This window comes from Pygocentrus nattereri, chromosome 24 (assembly GCF_015220715.1).
Source record: "Pygocentrus nattereri isolate fPygNat1 chromosome 24, fPygNat1.pri, whole genome shotgun sequence".
Classification (NCBI taxonomy): Eukaryota; Metazoa; Chordata; class Actinopteri; order Characiformes; family Serrasalmidae; genus Pygocentrus; species Pygocentrus nattereri.
This window is the reverse complement of record NC_051234.1, coordinates 32,672,481-32,694,980: the sequence shown is the minus strand read 5'-3', so window position 1 is coordinate 32,694,980 and position 22,500 is coordinate 32,672,481. Positions and strand designations below refer to the sequence as shown.

General features: G+C 43.6%; 1 protein-coding gene across 1 annotated transcript in view; it reads left to right on the top strand.

Moving 5' to 3' along the window:
* The window catches only part of gli3 (GLI family zinc finger 3), a 241,308-nt gene that overhangs the window by 86,713 nt on the left and 132,095 nt on the right, over positions 1-22,500 (top strand). The window contains exon 3 of the mRNA XM_037534197.1: positions 4,445-4,690. Coding sequence (XP_037390094.1) covers positions 4,445-4,690 — 246 coding nt within the window. The remainder of the gene's footprint in view (positions 1-4,444; positions 4,691-22,500) is intronic.

The window sequence follows — 22,500 nt, the reverse complement described above, 5'->3', positions numbered from 1 at the left end:
CCAAAGTTTTATTACACACCACTATAAGCTATGAATAGCTCAACCAGTTTGCACTGAAGTCCCTGTAGTTACTGATTAATAAGATTTAGAGTGTAATAAGTCACCAGAATGTGCAAAAACCAGCTAATAAAATGTATTACCACAGCATTCAGGACATACAGGCTGCTGATCCCCCATAGCCTTCTGCAGATGACGTGCAGCCAATGCTGCATAGCCACATTGTAGAACTGCAGTCACACTCTGGCTGAAAGAACTCCGTGCTGGACGGTGGATGAAGCCAGAACTTACTCGGAAAAGGGTTAAGAGTGAAATGAGCGAAAGCAGATGATGGATAGCTTCCCCCTCTTCTGAGGGTAGAGAGCCCGCTCGCTCTGCAGGAGGGAGAAACCCCTCCCTGTGATGGGTGAGGAGGTGATGACCCGTAGAGCGAAGGGTAATGGGTCACATCTCCCTGACCCGAATCAACCGGTAAAACCCACTCGAGCCAGCACGGCCCGTAAACTGAGATCACCCCGCTCCAGTTAAACCCACCGGGGAGGCCGTCCCTGCAGGCCTCGCTCTGACTCCACTGCAATGCCTGCCTTGAAGAACAGCTTACTTAAACACACACGCACACACACACACACACACTCACACACACACACACATACACTCACACGCAAAGTGTGTGTGTTTGTCTGTGCTGGCATGTTTGTGTGTAAAAAGAGAAAGGGAGGAATAAAGTGGTAGAAAGTGACTACACATGCTTGTGAGCGAGAGAGCTAGAGCAAGAGGAAAGAGAGAGAGAGAGAGAGAGAGAGAGAGAATAAGAGAGGGGAGGGGGGGGGGGGCTTGTGGGCGTTGATACTACCCATGAGGCCATTTAATGGGCAGTTTGGAATGCAGGGAAAAGACTCAGCTGCCCTCTCCATGGGATTCTGTGTCTTTGAAAAAAAGAGAGGGCTGACAGAAAGAGAGAGAGAGAGCTGACAGAGGGGAAGAGAGAGAGCTGACAGGCAGAGAGAATATGAGGGAGAGGAGAGAGAGAGAGAGAGAGGAGAGGAGAGAGGAGAGGAGAGAGAGAGAGAGGAGAGGAGAGAGAGAGGAAAGAGAGGAGAGGAGAGAGGAGAGGAGAGAGAGAGAGCATTTGTGGGAAATCCACATCCATCTGCTGCTGGGAAGTTGAAGGTTTGCCTGTTTTATTTCTCAGGTTGGACACAGTGCAGGGCCTCTACTCTGTGTGTGTGTGTGTGTGTGTGTGTGTGTGTGTGTGTGTGTGTGTGTGTCTAAAAGACTGTATATGTGTTTGTTATTAAGACAAAAAACAGCGCTAACCTAAAATGTCAGGTTCAACAAAACAGTCCTGACTTTGTAAAGTACTTTTGGCAAAAGCCACCTCATTTTCTTTAACGTGAAACAGCAAAACTGTTCTTATTGGTTACTGAGGTCAAGTTTAGAGTTAGGTTTAAGGTTAGACTAGAAATTTACAGGAGAAAGAAAAAACGTAACTGACTTTTAAAGTCAGTGGAACCAGAATGCTTTCCAGATCATTTTGGGTCATGGAGATACGAGGTTTTGTTCCAACAGCAGTGAGAAATATCCCTGCGGTCCAAAACTAAAACAAGAATCTCCATTTTTTGCGATTTTAGTTTTCTACATAGTTAGAGCTCAGCTGCTGCCCTGGACCAATAGAAATGCCCCAAAATAGCTTCAAATAAAATCTCTTTACATTGACGTACATTAAGAGTAAAGGAAGTTTTTATCCTCTGCCGTAAAGTTAACATTTTAGAGGTCCTTGTTTTCTTTTTTTTTTCTTTTTCTCATCCCTCGTTTCTCCCACAGAGCCTCACACAAGCCCTATTATTTCCTTCACACGACAGCCACAAAACTGCATGCCCTCACTCCGGGCAGGACGTCAGACTCTGTACTGACCTGAGCTCCTCTGTGTGTTGTTTTTTCATTCCTACTTCCCCTCATAGACTCCCATTCATTTACAATGACTTGTATCTACCGCTGTTCAAGCTTGCACCCCCCCCACCCCAAACACAAGCCACAAGTCAGAGGTTTTATTAGAAGTTTAATCAACTATTAAAAGTTCAAATTTAAATAGCATGTTTCACAGTATGTAAATAATGTGCCTGAATTGTGTTTCTTTTTTTAAAACTAATGATTGATCATTCAATTTTTCCACCACCAAAACAGTCATAACTCTACCAAACCATACCAGATGTTTCAGTCGTGACTGTTTCAGTGACGGTTTCAGCTCATTCTGAGCTCAGAACCTCAGCAAACTCAGCTCTGAGCAGCTGGTCACACAGAAAATCACCATATTTTACACTAAAACACTAAAAAGAGCTGAACTGCAGAAAATATGGAGATTCTTAATGTTCCTCACTGACTTTCAGACTTTGGGACACATTTACTTCAGAACACTGGGATCTAAGTGCTCTAAAATAAGGCTCCGCCTACAGAGCAAAACTCTGTGTTTTGGCAGTGACAAAAATGTGGGACGGCATTTTTTAAATAAAACGATTGATTATAAAAGTCGAACTCATGATAAATCTAAATCTTTACTTTTAAAGAAATCAAGTGTAATTTAAGGGTTCGTGTTTGGGACGGACTCCTGTCAGTAGAAAGTACCCTATAAATTGTGTATATCACTGTTGTGGGAACAAAACCTTGTATCTCCAAAATGGTAAATTTACAGAAGAAAGATAAAACATACTGTAGTTTTAATGTAAGTCAATGGAACCAGACGTCTTTCCTAGTAATTTTGGGCTGTATCTTTTGGTCCATTCATCATGAAATTTGCACACAGTGTAAAGGGCAACAGGTCCTTTGAAATGAAGTGAAAAACTGAAAAATGACCAAAATGTAGATCCGAGGTTTATGTTTATTTTATTTATACAGCGATGTATTTAGCTCATTATTGTCTCTATTAATGCCTTCAGTTAAAATAGATCAGAACAATGCTTGTAAATGTGTAGGATCTGAATACTTCTTTGTGTTTTTATTTTTTCTTACAGTTGAAGCGTAGTATTCGGTAGAGGGGTCCCTTTATATGACATGTCCTGACATTGTGTTAAAAACAAACCCGTGTAAAGCCGCGAGTTTCTCGTTTAGCTGGGAGCGACCAAAACCAGCCGGCTCCACACACAAACCCCCGTAAAGCGAATAAAGCACTGCTCAGAGCAGACGTGCTGATTTCAGCTTCCTCGAGAGCTTCAGCGTGACCAGACCTGCTCTGCGTTACTGTGTGTGTGTGTGTGTGTGTGTGTGTGTGAACATGCCCAGAGAATATGTGCCCTGACAGCGCAGTTATGAAGAGGGAGGTTGAGGCCTTACACAGACATAAAGGCTTGTTTTGAGAGATCTTCAGTATCAGCGCGTGTTTTTCACACCTCCCTGTTCTTCATGAGCTGTGTGTGTGTGTGTGTGTGTGTGTGTGTGTGTGTGTGTGTGTTTGTGTGTGTGTGTGTGTGTGTGTGTGTGTTTGTGTGTGTGTGTGTGTGTGTGTGCGCACTACACATGCACCGCTGGGCGTTCCAGTTCGATTAAAAACCTCAAAATTCTTTATTATTTCATTTTTACTCAATGAACCAAAATTTTTTAAATCTATATTTTTAATATTTTATCTCCTTTTGGAGATATGGAGAATCACAGTGTGCTTAACATGCTGCCAGCTAATGTACACTCTTAAAAAATGATGGTTCTTCAAGGGTTCTTCAGTAAACTTAATGTTTCTATTTAGATACAGGACCATTTTATGCTTAAATGTTTCTCTGCGTGGTGAAATTGCACGGTCACATTGTCCATCAATCTGGACCTTTTCATCAGGCAAACGCATATATGTAGCACTCATGGTTCTAAACGGAATGGTTCTATTTAAAGCTCTGAGTTCTATATAGAACCATTTGCATGCTTAAAGTTTGCATGGTGAAAAGGTTCTGCAGTTTAATGGAGAATGTGTTGTATATGAGTCTATATATATATATATATATATATATATATATATATATATATACATTTTGCTCTATATAGCACCAAAGAGGGTTCTTCTATTGTTATGATCTCACAATTACCCCTTTTGGCACTACATAGAACCACATACAGTTCACATTTGTGTCTAAGTCAGAAGAACCATTTCCCCACGCAAAGATTCATGTAAGCAAACAAATAAATAAATAAATAAATAAATAAATAAATAGAACCATTCTCTTAACTAATGTTACCTTTTTGGAACTGTCTTTTTTAAGAGTGTAACGTTTAAGGTGATGGAATGAAGGGCAGGTATTTGGAGTTTTAAGGTGTTATTACTGTTTTATTAATGAAGTTCAGTAGAAACATGCAGGTTTGGAGGTTTTCTACTAATAAAGATTGACACGCTTTCTTGAGTTTATATCCTGTGTTCTTCCCTCTTCTCTCTCTACCTCCCTCTCTTTCTCTACCTCACTCTATCTATCAGAGGATGAAAGCTCTGGTTCTCCGTACCATCGGGAGAGGCGCAATGCGATCAGCGGTCAGCCGGCAGGCCTGGGCTCGGCGGCCGCTAAGCTGAGTGAGGAGCCGTCCACGTCCACAGAAGAGCGCCCCTCGCTGGTGAAGAAGGAGCTGCATGCCTCTCTGCCCCACCTGGGTGACCACACGCTGCCCTACAGGGGTACGCTGTTCGCCATGGACCCCCGAAACGGCTATCTGGACCCCCACTACAGTGAGTGATCACTTTGCACACGCGCTACTAGCTGATCCTGTGAAACCCACACGCATGAAAAGATGGTTCTTCAAAGGTTATTTGGTGATGAAAATGGTTCTATAAAGAACCACAAACACTCAAAAGCACCCTGTCCATGATTAAAGATTTTCCTTATTAAAGATGGTTCTTCAGATTGATGGAGAACGGCTTGTAGATTGTTCCATATAGCACCAAAAAGGGTTCTGCTACTGTCATGTTGTCAATCTAATAACAACAGAAGCGCTCTTTTTGAAGTCCATCAGTCTGAAGAACCTTCTATGATGCAAAGAATTATATAATCATGCAAAGGGTTATTTTGTGTTTGTGGTTCTATATAAAACCATTTTTACTGAATATCCGTTGAAGAACCATTTTTTTAAGAGTGTTTATGGAACCATTTTGTCTTTAAATGGTGCCTTGCATGGTGACATCGTTCTTCAGATTGATGGATGTGAATGTGTTGTTGATGGTTCTATATAGAATCTTTCTTAAAATGGTTCTAGATAGCACCAACAAGGCTTCTTCTATCGTTACAGGCTTGACTTCCGCCTGTTTAGGATCTGATTACTTGTAGTGTGAATGTTTTCCATCAGACTGTTGAGTAGAGTGAGCCCAGAAACACCTCGGTCTCATTTTATTTACCTAACTGAGGATCTGCACTACAAAATTATGAGAATTTGTGACTCCTCTAAGAAGTTGGGCGAACTCTTGTGTCCTCATGTTGAGTTAACTCAAGGAAAGCCGTGTAATCAGTTACTGAATCGCTTTGATTTCTCATTGTGACAGTGTGGGGTTACATGGCCACGATAAAAGTGGAATATTTCCAGAATATCCCTTGAGTTGCATCGTCCAAACCTGTCTGCAATTTTCAGATTCAACTCTGCACCTCAGGAATTATCACCACTTGGGAATATCGCAGACACACAGGCTCACCCAGTAGAACTCTAGAATGTATATTTTGCCTTTCCTCAGGTTTGCTTTCTTTCCTCTTTGGAAGGTGAAAGGCAAACGTGCAGGGAGAATGATTGGGCCTGACGTTTGACTAGTTGCCCACTCTCTCTGTCTCTCCCTCTCTCCCTTTCTCTCTTTCTTTTTTCCATCTGGAGGGAGGTTAGTATGAGGGGAAAGAGTCGCTACGTTCCCTAATTCCCTCATTAGGGGCCGAGAGTAAGCAGCCTCCCTCATCAGCACCCTGATCAAAGCACTGCAGGGAGGAGAGCCGTCAGCTTCTCTTTCTCTCTGGATCTGTCTCTCTTTTTCTTTCTTTCTTCCTGATTCCCATTGCAGAGTGCCAGCAATACAAAGAGAGAGCAAAAGAAGGAGAGAAAGAGAGATGATGTGAGCGAAGGCCTTTTGAGAGGTTAATTTGGCACCAGCACCTTTTGCCTGGCCGTCGCCTGCGGACGGGAATTCGATGTGATGGCTTGGTTAGTTTGGCTAAATTGGCCTCGAGCTGGGCCTGACAGAGTAGACTTAATACACTGCACTTAATGAAGCTCTCTCTCCCTCTCTCTCTCTTTCTCTTCCAGAGCACTTAGTGTATCTCTCTTTAGCTAGTTCATTAGCTGCACTCTCGTTTTCCGTGCTCCACCAGCGACGATCCGGCTGACTTGTCCGAATGCAGAAAGGTTAACTACAGTTGGACCAATCAGAAGAACATCACGGGCTAATAGCACCCTGCCCAGCTCAGCAAGGCTGCCACCTTTCATAAAGGCTTAGAGAGAGAGGGAGAGAGAGAGGACAAGGAAAGAAAGGACAAGTTTATGTGAAGAAAGAAAGACAGCAAGCAGTGAAAGAAACAGTCTATACATACCTTTTCTAGACCACTATACCAGTGTTCACTTCCATTTTTTCCCATCATTTTTATGCATCAAATCATCCAGCAATACTGTGATGCAACACGCTGTTAGAATGCCTGAAATCTCAGGATTTGATTCCCGCAAACCACTTTATGATCCGTTATTCACAACAATTACAATCATTTCATTTGCAGCATCAGCACTAAATGAGCAACTGCCAGCAAATATGAGTGTCCTCACCTTCAGAGCCTCAACACCTCCGCAGAGACACCACAATCCAGAACATGGGGTCTGATAACACGGCAAGAGTCAGAGATCAGTTTAGAGATCTATGAGTCAGGAGGAGACAAACTCCTCCATTCTAGACTCTGTTACTCTGAGTCACTAATTCATACAATTATTCTGATTGGTGATAAAAAAACTGGAGTGTTCTCTTTCAAACGAGACCAAGATCATAACTGCAGCCCAAGGTATGTGGGAACAGTGCTGCTTTAACTTTGGGAATGCTGTTTCAGGCAAAAATAGGGTGACAGTTTAAAGGTTCAGGAAAGACTGAAAGTTTCTGGCTGGCTGGACCCCAGTGGGGTAAACAGTGCAGGGTGACAAGGGCACTCCAAGAGCCGCAGGGGTCAAAGATCATGTGGAAAAGTCGCCGTCCTCAACAAAAGAGCTGAAAAGGAGCAGGAGAAGTCAAAGGGGGCCACCTCATCTGAAAGCACTCCATTCTTTCCGCACGGAAGAACCCAAGAGAAGTACGATGGACTGCGGGATGGAGAGTGTCTCCCAGATCTGATGGGAATTCCAACAGGATTATAAGGAGCAAGAGCAGCTTTGTTGGATTTTTATATGAATAAAGTCTCAAGAAAAGCCATGGATAAAGAAGCCAACTAACTATTGAACTAGAAACACACGGATCCTGAGAGAGGTACTGTTAGGTGTAACTGCCACCCATCGGGAATCGTAGTTTAATAAAAGTGAAGGCGACGCTGCAGTAATCATGTCATTTCAGAGAGAAGCAAAAACACAGCAAAGAGATCGAAGCTGCTTTCTTTAACCTGTTAACTGTTGTCCCACATTTGCCTGAGTAAGCATACCCAAAGTTAAAGGAGGACTGTTCCCTCATACTTTGGCCTTGTTCTTGGTCTCATTTGAAAGGAAACTCTCAAGTTTTTTTCCCCAACAATCAGAATCACTCTATGAATTCCTGCCACGAGTAACAGAGTCTAGAATGGAGGAGTTTGTCTCCTCCAGACTCATAGATCTCTAAACTGATCTCTGACTCTTGCCGTGTTATCAGACCACATGTTTTGGATTATGGTGTCTCTGTGGAAGCGGCGAGGCTCTGAAGGTGAGGACACAAAGGTTCGGTGCTGCTGTTACAAATGAGACAATTGTAACTGCTGTGAATGACGGATCATAAAATGTTTTGTGGAAATCAAATCCTGAGATTTCAAGCTTTCTAACAAAGTATTACGTCACCAGATTTCAGGATGATTTGACGGATGTGTGCCGGTACGGATATCTAGAAAAGGTTAACTGATTTTCCTTGAGCCGAATTCCCAATACAGGGAAATATGAAACATTTTTGGTATGTGTTTTCATTCCTAGACAAATTCCTTTTTAATTTTCCTTCCTGAGCAAGCCTGGCTGGTCTTGATTGGTTCTTCACTGGTTTCATGCTTCCTCTGACGGTATTCACAACAAATTAAAAACTGATGGTTAGCAGAATTCTCCACTCAGCAACCTTTAGTATGACACGTTTCAAGCCTATTGGTCCTGCTCTGCATAAAACGACTACCCTGGAGTAGAAACTAATATTGTCCTTGATTCCTTCCGTCGACAAACCCGAGAGTTCTCTGTTTCCTGGTCCCTGAGAAGGTTCTTAGAGTGAGGAAGCACATATTCACTTCAGTAATTTCAGTAAGATCATTATAAGTTAAGGGTGCATCTGTTTTTGAGCTGACCAGGTTCTACCAGGGTTAAAACTCCATGCAGGTTCATTACAGCTAAGGCAAAGTGAACATGCATGTATGTAGCGTGAGACTGCATGGTCTTTTCTACTGAACCGAGAGGAGCAGATCCTTTAACTACCCCTCCCTGATCCTCACCCAGCCCCCAAAGGCATGTCTGATACCCCAGCTTTAAAAAAAACCCTCTGGTGCCAATCACTCGCTTCCACAGTGTGAAAAATACTGACCCTTAAACTCTGGTGGAACCAAGCCATGACACACACACACACACACACAAGCAGACGTTCCTCTTGAGCCCCAGCTTCCTCCGGCGCTCCTTTTCCTCTTTGCAGATCCATCAGGTCATAAATGTGTCCCAGGTGTGCGTGTGTGTTAGTGTGTGTGTAAGTGTGAGATGTGTGTGTAATGGAGAGCCGCTCGTGGCTCTTTGTGCTGTGTAGGCAGGAGTGGAGGGATGCGAGGGACGAGGCAGGTAAAGTGTGATTAGTCTTCCTGCCGGCGCGTGGCAGGGCCTAATGCTCCTAAACGAGCCTCCACCTGCCGGCTCACACACCTGGTCGCCACGGCAACATGCAGCGGACACCCCCCACCGCCGTCTTGAGACCGAGGGAGCGGGAGAGCCAGGGCCGGGACTGGGGATACTGTCAATACAGCAAGGGCTCACAAAATTCTCTCTTTCAGTTTTTTCTTATTTCGTCTTCTTCTCTTGCTCGTTGCGGATTGGGTCAGAGCTAAATGCCCTTTACAGGGACAACATCTGGGACTTTTCTGAGTGGTGTGAGCACAAAAATCTGATTTTTAACGCAAATTTTAGCCAAAGATTGAATCGTTGCTGTCATGAAAATTCCAAAATCCAAAAGGGAATTTTACAGGATAGGGAAAAAAATGTCAACCTTTTGCATACATTAACGCAGGGCTGGACAATATGACAAATATATCATTATTATGATAAATGATGTCACAATACAAAACAATTTGCTTTTCTGAACATATGTATACCGTCAGTGCCTGTAGACACTGACCAACTGCATGCTTCATTATAAAAACTGCAAAATCAGTCTGTTTAACTGGATTTAGTGCCAAATATTAAATACAAATCATTGTATTCACAGGATATGATAGCTTTTTTTTTAAATGTAGCCCTACTGGTTCTTTTTTCTCTGTACCAACTGATCAGATGTCTGAAAGAATAAATATCAAGTTTCGCAATGTCATATTTTCACCCCTACGTTAATGTAATGAGATTTTATTCCAGGCCGCTCATCATGAAACATTCACATAGCAGTAAATGGAAGCTGGCTTTTTCAAGTGGCGCTGAAAAAAACTTCTGACAGCTACAAAATGCAGCTTAGATTGGATTTACATCTGATAACTGGCCATGAGACAATAAGAAGAGTCGTCAGATCACAGTTTGTGTGTTTTTCTTTACCTTCATACTTCATTGCACGTTTGCATATCACCATCGTCATCATCCAGTGTCAGTGGGAGCAAATTTAATAATAATAATAACAATAATGATAACAATAATAATAATAATAATAATAATAATAATAATAATAATGTTAAATGTATATAGCGCCTTTCACAAACCCAAGGTCGCTTCACACAGCATGGGGAAATAACAAAAATAAATAAATAAATAAATAAAAAGAAAAAACGAAGCAGTGGAGGAGGAAGAAAAATGCACATTAAAGAGAAAAGTCTTTAAATTTGATGTTAAAACCTCCACGCAGATATGAGCCACTGTCAAACACGTATGAGAGCCATCACTGTCGACTCAAGTCAAAATTTATTCATAAAGTGCTTTTTACAACTGGAGTCCGAGTCTTCATGAACGTCACCAAAGGCGACAGTGACAAGTAAAAATTCCCAAAGACCCAGAGGAAGAACCCATGAGGGAAACCACGACTCAAAAGGGGACCCCGTCCTCCTCTGGTCGACACTGGATAACAAACAATAACAGCAGAGAATGAGCTTTGACCACCAGGATGAGACACGGAAAAGGGAAAAGCAGGAAAAGCATGTCTATGATTCAAAACTCATCAAATCACTGCGGAAAAATTGGACCTGAGCAAAAAAAGTTCTGAAAACTGAGAAACGAGGCTCGTAATGTGGACGTAGCAGTCGAGGCAGCGATGCTGTGTTTGCTCAGCGGCTTCTCTCCCACTGCTGCACACAAAGCTCGTCGTCACTCGGGATAAAACGCGTACAGGATAAATAGGCCTCTTTTTGCGCATTAGCGGAATCGCAATTCCTGAGCCTCAGCTGCTCCTTTTCTTTTTCATAAATAAAAAAAGGGATAAGAGTTTCCATATCATCCTGCTTACTGCCGCGCTAACAGAGTGTGGATAAGAGCATGGGATTGAGGCGGGGATTAATGAAAGAGAGAGGCAGAGCGGATGTCTTGAGATTGTAATTGTGCGAGGGTGTGTAAGCGTCGCTAGCGTTGCAACATCTGTTTATATTGTAGGCTGATTAGAGGGTCACTGGGCCTCAGCAACAGTGAGCCACTTGCTGGCTAAGCAACTTCTCGTCTCCACTGGGGAGGGGGATCCTCTTCCTCCTCCTCCTCCTCCTCCTCCTCCTCCTCCAAGTGTTCTTATTTTCTTAAACAGATGCGCTCTTGGCCAGTAAGAGCCGTGTCCCATTATGGGAATTAAATCACGCTGAATCGAAAGCTTGGCTTTCATATGCAGCTTGAAACAGCAAGAGGATGTTTTTGAATAAGGCAAAGGACGAACTTCCAGCAGGGCCGAGACTTCCAGAGTCGCTGGATGTACCCGTGGTTGTCCCACTGGTGCTAAGCCGTATCGTTTCCTCAAGAAACTCCACCAAACAATGGAGGTATTCATGTCTGGCACTGCGTTTCTGGCTCTTTAAGCATTTTGTCCTTTCTGAGAGTTTTGGCTCCTTCAGGACACCTGTGCTTGACATTCAAGTCTAAATGAAACCACTTCTAAGCTTTCCAGTGTCGGCCTACGACTTCTCAGATGTGTGAAAACCTCGCCCTGCTGGAAAGTGGAGCCCAAGTTGCAGGAGTGGATACGGTGTCAGAGCTTAGTGCTCTGGCTTGGTTAAAGATATCTGCAGCACCCTGTGGCCTGTAATCCCTTGTACAATACTCTTAAAAGTAAGATGCCAAAAAGGGTTCGCTGCTGAAGACGCACCTCAAGTGTCTTACAGTGTTTTCACATATAGTTTGTTTTAAAAGAACCGAGTTCTGTTAAGGTGAACCTGGAAGGGACCCAACTGCAAGTGACCTCAGTTCTTTTTGTGTCCACAGTGTAAGGGAACTCTCAAGAGGACTCGGATTTCTTTCTGGTCCTTTGAGATCTCAGATCATGTCTTGTTCAGACCACATCTCCATTAGAGCTCAGACCCTTTTAAAAAAAAAAACAAGGCGGACACTTTGATGAAAGTTCTCCGGCACAGTACGGTTAAGACAGAAGGCCTCACTGGCGATTTTATTCTAGAATAATCAAAACCTTCAGGAGGTGGAAAATAAAGACATCCAGGCCCAATAAATTCACCCGAACAGGGAGTTCTGGCTGCAGAGCCATGATACAGGGCATCATATCTGGGGATATTCCCCACCTCAGTGCCCTTGGTAGAGCATAGTAAGCTACCGCTGGCCCAGACGAATGCGCTTCTGGTGGAAACACTGCAGCTGGGACGGCCACTGTTGTGCTGGCTGGACAGAAGGAGATGGCTGGCTGCACTCGCCAGGCGGGACTTCATATCAATCCGTCCCCCTCTGAGTCCAACTTCCACTGACCACTGAACTGAGAGAGTCAGCTGTCAGCAGTGCAAACGTGCCTTGAATAGCAAAACCCACACTCTTAAAAATGGTCCTTCAAGGGTTCTTTGTAGAACCATGTGCATGCTTAAATGGTTCTTTGCATTGAGAGTGGTGGAGAATGTGTTGTATCTGGTTCTATACAGAAACTTGAAAAAAATAAGGTTCTTCTGTTGTCACAAGCTTGACATTGCAACATTTCCTCACTGGTGACATGCTGTATAAATAAAAACAGTGCATGGCCGCGACTTAGTAAGGCATGGGGACAAGATAATTAAGTCATGGCCACAACTTAGTAAGGCATTGGGATTGAGATCCTAATACATGGCCATGACTTAGTGAGGCATGGGGATAATTAAGTCATGGCCACAACTTAGTAAAGCATTTGGAACGAGATCCTAATGTGTGGCCGTGACTTAGTAAGGCATGGGGATAAGATTATTAAGTCCTGGCCACAACTTAGTAAGGCATTTTGAATGCGATCCATATGCGTGGCCACAACTTAGAAAGGCATGGAAATGAGATCCTAATGTGTGGCCACAATTTAGTAAGGTATAGGGACAAAATACTTAAATCGTGACCATGACTTTGTAAGGCATTGGGACAAGATAATTAAGTCATGGCCACAACTTAGTAAGGCATTGGGATTGAGATCCTAATACGTGGCCATGACTTAGTGAGGCATGGGGATAATTAAGTCATGGCCACAACTTAGTAAAGCATTGGGAACAAGATCCTAAATCCTGACCACGACTTAGTAGGGCATTTTGAATGAAATCCTTATGCGTGGCCACAACTTAGAAAGGCATGGGAACGAGATCCTAGTGCATGGCCACAATTTAGTAAGGTTTAGTAATTAGTAATTAGTAATTTAGTAATAATTAAATCGTGACCATGACTTAGTAAGGCATTGGGACAAGATAATTAAGTCATGGCCACAACTTAGAAAGACATTGGGAATGAGATCCTTTAAGTTGTGGCCATGCATTAGGATCTCATTACCATGCATTAATACAGAGTGGCCATGCATTATTTTTAATTATACAGGATGTCACCAGCAGGGCTCTGTAATCTGTAGGGGGTCACAATGCAAAGAACCACTTAAGCATGCAGATGGTTCTTTGAGTGTTCATGGTTCTTTATAGAACCATTCTCTTTACTAAAGAACCCTTTTTAATCAGTGTAACTATAAAAATAACACTCTTCTTTATTGTGTAATCCACAGGCGAGATTTTATTAATGAGGATCCTGTAATTCTGCTCAGTCTGGAATGAAACAGGATCAGGCTCAGAATCAAAATCCTCACTAAAATGATCTCCACAATGTGAGCAAGAAAACTCAGGATTCGATTGATTTTACTGTCAGTTTTCAGTGAAAAATCTGAAAACACGCTGTACTTTTGACAGCTTCACAAGTCCAAAAAACACGCAATACATAAGTCATAATGTTCCAGGCTCTGTTCTCACACATGTTTATTGCTGTTGTTTCAAGAACTAAGCTCACGCGCAAGCACTTTTCACCGTCCTTTATTCATTTTAGATCAACAGCCGGCCAAACTTTCCACCCCTCTCCAAAGCTCAAAGCTTTGAAAACACACAATCCCCTGAAGTGAATAAGAACAACGTCTACAGGACTCGGGCTGATCTCGCAGTGGTTACTGTCAGCTCTGTCATTCTGTACCTGCGCATGAACGACGGCAGTATTCATTACGATACACACGGACTTTAGTTTCCCGTATTCGAGTTTTTGTAATAAACATACACTGAGATTAATTTGGCGAGGCATAACTTGCTCACTCGCTCGTGGGCCGTCCCGAAGGCTGAGGGTGCGGCCGGGTGAAGGGAAGGGGTGCAGCACGAGCCGTGTGAAGGAGAGGGCACGTCCGGGCCCGGATGGGACTTGTGGGGGTTTCGGGATGCCGCGGGCTCGCTGCAGGCGCTGGGAAGAGCACTCCTCCTCCATCTTCATCCTTTCATCACAAAAGAGAAACATCAGTGGCATTAGCCCTCTCGCTCCAGCGCACCACAGATAAGCGGATCAGCCTCTTTTATGCAGCTTATTAGAGGAGCCTCGGCATGTCGGGCCGAGCCCTGCGTTCCTCCGCTTCTCTGTTCTCTCTCTCCCTCGCCCTCTCCTGCCTGAAGGGCTCGTGCCGGAGCGAGTTATGAAAGACAAAGCACTCCAGGGCTGTAAGCGATGCTCTTGTCTCAAACCACCGAGGTAATCGAGATGAGTTGCTTGTTTCTTAAGACCGTTTTAAGTCTCTCTTTATGTTTTTGCCTCACTTATTTATAAAGGCAATTCTTGAAGGATGGACATGTGTGGATCCGTTCCTGCAACATCTGCGCCTTGCCTTACTCCCGTGGTGACGTAAGACAAACCATCACTCAACTTTGAAAGAACGGGCCAACAAATGTGCTAATCTCGCTTTTAAGAAAATGCTTTAAATCTTCAGCAGCTTTCCAAGTTTCCAAGTTTTCCAAACTGCTGTGAATGTCAAGAACAACCAAAACTGAAGTACTATTCCAAACTGGATTAGTTTTACATGGGATGGTGCAGTAATGTAATCACTACCAGAGTGGCTCTGTGATTTCAGACCCATTATGTCAGCATTTTTTACTCATTGCTGTGTGTGTGAGTTACGGTGGATTCAGAGATGCAAAAAGTGGGTTTTCAGGACTGCAACTAATCTAGGTGATAAATACAGGGGGTCCTTGGGGGGCCAGGACCCCCTAACTAACCCTAGAACCCAAAATCGAATTTTTGGGGATGTCCTTAAAAACATTAAACAAAACATTCTCGTATCATGGTACGCGTTAACCCCACTGAGTGTGCTAAAATAATGAACTCCTACATAAGATTTCAGTAAAAAGTAGATTTATTTTGTCTGCTCGACCCTCAAAGTGGCGAAATTCTGCTTTTATTGTTCTTAACTAACCAGCGCAGCAGCAGTGGTCTGTCACAAGGTGGCGCTGTAGTGAGCTGGTCAATTCTAATGTTCTTGTTTTTTCTGCGAGTCTAAAATCAACGAGTTAAGAAGAAGCATTTGAGTGAAATCATAGTTTATAAATGCATAAACATTTTTAAGGTAAAATAATACAGTAATTTCTGGAACAGCATAAAACATTTTAACACCGCTGTGATATTTAAGAGCTTTTAAACTCCAATGAGCTGCTCCGCCCTTAATGTTAACGTAACTGATGATTCTGATACCGATATGATCCCGATATTAATATGATTCTGATACCGATATGATCCCGATATTAATATGATTCTGAAACCGATATCATTCGGATATTAAAATGATTCTGACACCGATATGATTTCAATACCAATATGATTCTGATACGGATGTGATTCTGATACCGATATGATTCTGATACCGATATGATTCCAATATGTGATTCTGATACCAATATTATCCCGATACTGATATGATTCCAATAACGATATGATTCCGATACTGATACGATTCCAATACTGATATGATTCAGATACCAACAAGATTCCGATACTGATACGATTCCAATAACGATAAGATTCCGATACTGATACGATTCTGAAACTATTGTACATCCTTAATTTGAACCGTGGCTCATTCCTCTGAGCTGTATGTGGTGGGTAGGGTCATCTCACCTCTACTTCTCCATTTCCACTTTTCTCCGTCCTGTTCTAAACTCTTAAACGGTTCTTTAAGGGTTCCTTAGTAAAGGCGATGATTCTATATAAAACATAAACACTCAAAAAAACCATCTGCATGCTTAAATAGGGTGAAATGGAACGTGTTGTGTATGGTACTATATGGAACCTTTTTGACGGGTTCCATATAGCACCAAAAAGCGTTCTTCTACTGTGCACAAGCTTTTTAAAGAGTGTACTAGACAGTCTCAGTGGGAATTAAAGGCAGAGCATCTCACTCAATCCAGGCTTGTGTGTGCAGGACTGTATATGAATCTCAGTCTCTCTGGCAGTGAGTTTAAGGTTAACACCCCTGTCCTCCGTATCCGCCCCCCTCTGGGCTTTACCGAAGCCTATTGTGTTCCGGGAGGGAGGGAGGGAGGGAGGGAGGGAGGGGCCAAGAGAGAAAACAGTAATTAAAATGTTTCCCTTCCTTATTATGGGTGTGAGCTTCAATAACAAGAGGTACATCCCTGCCCCTTGTAGTTAGCGCAGGAGAGAAGGCCACAGGAGACGAGAGAGAGAGCGAGAGAGAGAGAGAGACAGAGAGTGAGGGAGAGGGGGAGGGAGGGCGAGAGAGGATGTAACAAAGCAGAAAATGAACAGAGACATAAAAGAGAAGGAGCTGAAGGAGGTCAGGCCCATCACAGGCTTAGCGCTGCCTTCAAAGATGGCTGGGACAGGTGGCAGCTCTAGACAATCTCACTCCGCAGAGCAGCATCCTCTCAGGAGGAGATAAGGCATCCCTCCGTCCATCCCCCCTCTCCTCCCCCTCCCCCCCGCGTCTCCTCTCCTGTTCGCCGCTCTTTGATGTGTGTGTGGAGCGAGCGCTTGGCTGGGGTTGAGACTCAGGCGAAGGTTCGCTGTTCTGAGGTCTCTGAGGTGCCCTACAGTTCTCTGCTCTCATTAAGGCAGTGGGACTGGGTTAATCAGCTTTAAGATTCACACACATACTCTCACACGCACACACACACTCACACACACACACACAACACACGTAACGCATAGCTGTGTTTTCATACAATGTCAGGACGTGGGGTCATGCATATGTCCCAAATGTGGTATATACATACTTTATATGCTTGTCCTTGACCCTAAACCTAACGCTAAAGTTAATCAAAAGCCAGTTTTTGAGTGTTCATAGTTTTATATAGAACTTTTTTTTTTCTAAAGAGCCCTTTTTAAGAGGAGCAGAACCTTTTTGGTGCTCTACAGAACCATTTTCAAAGAACCATATACCACAACCTGAGGAACATCATGCAGAGGGTTCTTTGAGCATTCATGATTCAGTTTTTTAAGACTTTTTATTTCTCAATCATTTCTCAATACTTTTCCAATTTTTTAATGTTTAAATCTTTCAACATTTTTATCGTCCCAGCCTTAGTTATTATACTAAATGCAGTGCTATGTCCAAACCTTACCTTCCCCTTCATTTGACCCCTTAAATGGCCAGGGCCCACTGGCAGGCCCAGAGTTTTATTACACACTTCTATAAGCAAAGAACAGCTCAGCCAGATTGCATTGAAGTGCCTGTAGTTGCTGAATAATAAGTCTTGGTGTGTAATAATTAATTAAGGGGTTGAGAAAAGCTTTAGATTTTGTAGTTTAAATAAAGTTTAAAAATAAAATACAATTGAAAATAAATAAAAAAGTTCTCATGTGTCCAAATGTCCCCACATTGTCAAAATGTTCGGTTGTAAGTAAGGTGTGTATACACACACACACACACACACACACACACACACGAACACACACACTTGAGTCTGCTCGGCCCAAGAAAAGCCACCCCAGGGCACCACCTGCGCGGGAAAGAGATAGAAGAGCGGGAGAGGGAGGGAAATCGGCGTGACGGTAGTTTCTCCGTGTTTTGAGCCTCTGCTTGAGTTCTTTGTTGTTCCGGTGCTCCTGTGTGTGCACTCTCCCATTCTTAATTGTTCTGCCTCTCGCTCTCCCCCCGGAGTTTCTGCCCCCCTTCCGAAGCCCCACTCTCCCAATGGTACCCCAGCTAAGTCTGCTTGTAAGTGTGTCAGAGGTTATTTAGAAGGAATTTGTTTGGCGGGACAGCGTAAATGGATTACAACTCCTGCCTGGGTTCGGCGTTGGAGTTTGGGAAATACAGCGAGCGCTGAGGAGAAGAAGAACAGAGAGATAGGGGAGCAGTGGAGGAGAAGAGGAGAGACGGAACAGATATGAGGGTTACTGAGAACAGCAAACCGAACATAAAAGTGCCTTTAGAAGTGAAGAGTAGCGGATCACTTACCCCAGCTTTCATAGTTACACTGCACTCTTAAAATAAATGGTTCTTTAGTAAAGACAGTGGTTCTATGTAGAACCACGGGCACTTAAAGAACCATTTGCATGATTAAAGGGTTTGTTGCATCGTGGACGGGTTCTTCAGATTGATGGAGAATATGATGTATGTGGTTCTATGTACCATCAAAAAGTGTTCTTCTAATGCACGATGTCATATCACACTGAACCAATTTTCAAAAAAGTTCATATACAACATATTCTCTATCAATCTGAAGAACCGTTTCACCATACAAAGAACCATTTGAGCATGCAAACATTTCATGTGTTCATGGTTCTATGTAGAATCATTTTATTTCCTAAGAACCTTTGAAGAAGCGTATTTTTAAAAAGTGTAGTACAAGGTACATGGTACCTTTTCTGATGCAAGAGTAGACAAGCAAAGTAAAGGAAATGGTTCTATAGGGAACCATGAGCACTCAAAGAACCCTTTTCATGATTAAGCCATTCTGTACAAACTGAACTAAGCCTGATTTGCTCATTTTCAGTGTGTCTTGTGTGCTACTGTGCTGTAGTGAGTCTGATTTGATCTAAAAACCAGCATTTTCCACTTATTTTAAACCTCTGAACACTTTTTTTGGTAGACTGGAACCATTTATTCCGAGTAATTTTGCTGCATGGACAGATTACTTCATTACTGTTCAGCCACTCTCAAATTCAGTGTTTATTTCTTGTGTTTTAGCTCATCTTTTTTCCAGCGTATTGTTGATGCTAAAGTCCGCAAAAAATGCTGCAACTCAAACTGTGTGATGAACATAAACATTTCAAACACAAGGAGTCCCTGAGTCACTCTTTCAGGCGTCTCGGCCTGCAGAGCACTCTGGAGGAACTGGATTTTGGTATCTGGGGTTTCTTTACAGTCAGAACAGCCTTATCTAATGTTGAAGAACAATGTCTCAAGAACTCAAGAAGCCGTGTTCTGAGCTTGTCCAGTGGCACAGTTGATTTTTGCCCGTGACTAAAGAGAACAGACTTTCTCTTATTGCCTTTCCGTGAGACGTGTTGGGCGAACATCTAACATAATCCAGTTTTGTTTTATGGAAGAAGTCCAGGTGCCCATTTATAATTGGTTTCCTATTGCCGCTGTTCAAACACGGCTTGAAGTGGGCAAATACAGTTCAAATCCAGGTTCAAACACCAATTTAAGGATTTAAGAGACGACCATTTATGGGACTGCTTGGAGTCCCCATCACTCTGTTCTCCTGTGAACTGGTAGCAGAACTCAATAATCCGGCTGGGGCTGGTGGACATCATGGAACCTACATAGAAAGGTATGCCTGAGATTAGAATGGGAGACTATACGGCACCAACTGGAGAACCAATTGTCTTTCTCTGGAAAGGAAATTTGCAGTGACCATTAACAGTTGGACGACACAGTGAAGGTTAAACTGGCAATGCAGTTTTAGTTTTAGTTTATTTGGTTTCATAATGGTTTTCAACTTAAGCAAACAGGCTACTGAATGTGGGCCTCTGGGGTGCCTGCCTGTCAAATTCTCTGTCTCTGTATCCGTGTCTGTGTTTTTGAGATGATCCAGCTCAGAAATCCAGTTCAAACCCTTCCTGAATCCGTAGAGCCGCCCTTTCCGTTCCTTCTCATCACGAGAGCATACGAGACTCACATCCGGAGTTATGAGCCTGTGAAGAGGGGCTGAGATACACGTCATCTGCCTCTCACCGTGTGGAGCTGCTGGATTCGTTTGTCCGTCTACATTCTGTGTGAAACTGACCGACGGACACTCAGGAGATCACTAAGGACTGACCGTCACGCCGGAAACCCTTCGTTCCTCATTCAGTCCACATCGGAGACTCGTTTGAAACGGCGTCAGAGAGTTTCCAGCTGCTGAAGCTGCTGCAGTGGGTTTGGAAAGTAGTGATGAAGATAACAGAGCATTTAGATATGAAACACATGAGGATCCTGTTCTATGAAGAACCTTTAGAGGAGGGTTTAAGGAGAGATGGACAAATTGAGGAAACAACCTCAGACGTTTGGGGTTGGCCACAGCTGCGCTTTACACTAAGTGAGGCTTTTGGCTAACAGCTCTACTCACAGCTCATGTCTGCACTCTCCAGGTTTCTTTCTGTTCTAACAGATATACCTCCCCAAAGGGGGCTAAGACTGGCCTTCATAATAAGAGTCCCTGTCAGAATAATCCCAGAGAATAATCTCTGTGGAACAGATAACCCAGAATGATCGTGTACACACTTCTTCAACATGCTACGTCACGCAACAGTTCCAGTTTTCAACAATGGATCAACTAGACAGTTTATATATTTCCTTGTATCTTTTTATTTGGAGAGACTTTTTTACCATAAAATTTGCATTTGTTTTAACAGATTTATGTCCATTAAGTATCACAGGGGTCACTCTAGCAATGGCCACGTTTCATGGCTGGTGTTGTAGGTGTATGCGGCATTAGGCCTCCTCTTCTGCTGTGGAGACTCCCTTGGTGTGTTGCAATCCTCCTCCCGGGTTTCGGCGCTAGTGTAGCACATCATGTGCTGCCCTGGGCTCAGGAAGGATGCAGGAGGCAGGAAAAACATTTGCCATATTCTTTCATTTTGTAATGGTGACAGAGTCGCAGGCGCACGCAGATCGGAAATCAGCGTGTTTATAATAAATGGCAAGATTATTGATTAACAATAGAACAAAACCAAAATCGTGATCCCAGTCCGAGCCACGGTCAAAAAGGTATATATCCAAAACGACAAAGACAGAGGTATCCAAAAAGGGGCGAGGCAAAAAACGAAAGTCAGCAGAGCAATACGAAAGTTCAAACACTAGAAAACAAACGTTATGATGAAGACGCTCAGTAAGGCTCAGCGGAACAATTGAGCAGTGCTTAAATAGCCCAACCAAATAGTCCCATCTAATTTAATACAGGTGCAAGTCCTTAATAATCAGGAGACTTAGATCTCCACCAGGAGTGGGGTAGGGAGTATGAAGTCACGTGAGACTCCAAAGGACTCTGGGAATTGGAGTCCCTGTCTTGCGAGGCTGGATCCGAGCATGTGACACATTTTCACACAAAACAAACACAAAACAGCTCACAACCGAAATCAGGTACGGTGGCCACTTTTCAGTCCTTTTCTCACTTGAGCTTTTCAGCTCTTTAGTCTTCTGTGTCTCGCTGCTTCTGCTCGTCCCTCTCTCCCTCTCTGTTTCCTCTTCGAGGGAACGAGAGCTCGTTGTACCACTTGCCTGTCACCAGCCCCGCTCCACAGCTCGGCAGGACGGGTCGAACATAAAGAAAATCAAAGTGGCCCCACTGGGGGACCGGAGGCAGTGCCCATGAGGCAGGGCTGGGGACTCATGTGGTGTCCCCCACTTACTCATTGTTCTCTTCTCCCTGCCGTCCTCGTGGGGCTTCATCCTCACTCTGGGTTTGGGCCTCTCCTTTCTGCCGGCTCTCGCAGTCGTCATCGGGCACTCATGTCTTTTTTAAAGTGTTTGAAGTGGCCCTACAAATGGCATCTCCTCTTCTACAGGCCATGAGAAAGCCACCATGATGGACCACACTGTGAGAGTAGAGAAGGTGGCCGTGGTGGTGGTGGTGATATGTATGTGTGTGTGTGGGGGCTGAGGGTCATACAGAGTGAGAAATTGAGAGTGAGAGAGTGAGAGTGAGACAGATGGGGTGGGTTAGGTAGAGGGCTTAATTTGCCCAGAGGTGTTGAACCTTGTCTGCCTCGGTGACTTGCCTGTAATTAAACTGATTGCTTTGATACTGAGTCACCTCCTGCCCTCTCGCTCTCTCGCTCTCTCTCTCTCTCTCTCTCTCTCTCTCTCTCTCTCTCTCTCTCTCTCTCTCTCTCTCTCTCTTTCGCTCTCTCGCTCTCTCTCTCTCTCTCTCCCTCTTCTCTCTCTCTTTCGCTCTCTCGCTCTCTCTCTCTCTCTCTCTCTCTCTCTCTCTTTCGCTCTCTCGCTCTCTCTCTCTCGCTCTCTCGCTCTCTCTCTCTCATTCACTCTCTCTCTCTCTCTCTCTCTCTCTTTCTGTTGTAAAAATCGATGGACTGAGTTTACTTGTGAGACAGTCTATGGAGTTAAACTGCTCATTTATTTGATATCAGGACAATTAAGACAGTGTGACCCCTGCACCCAAACACCGCCGCCCCCCCCAAAAAAACAAAACTTTTACATTCAGTTTTTCAGGTCAGGGTTGTGTGATTGTGTGAACACATGAGACGGTTGTAGAAATATTATAAGATTATTCAGCTTATTTGTAAATTGTCTCACAG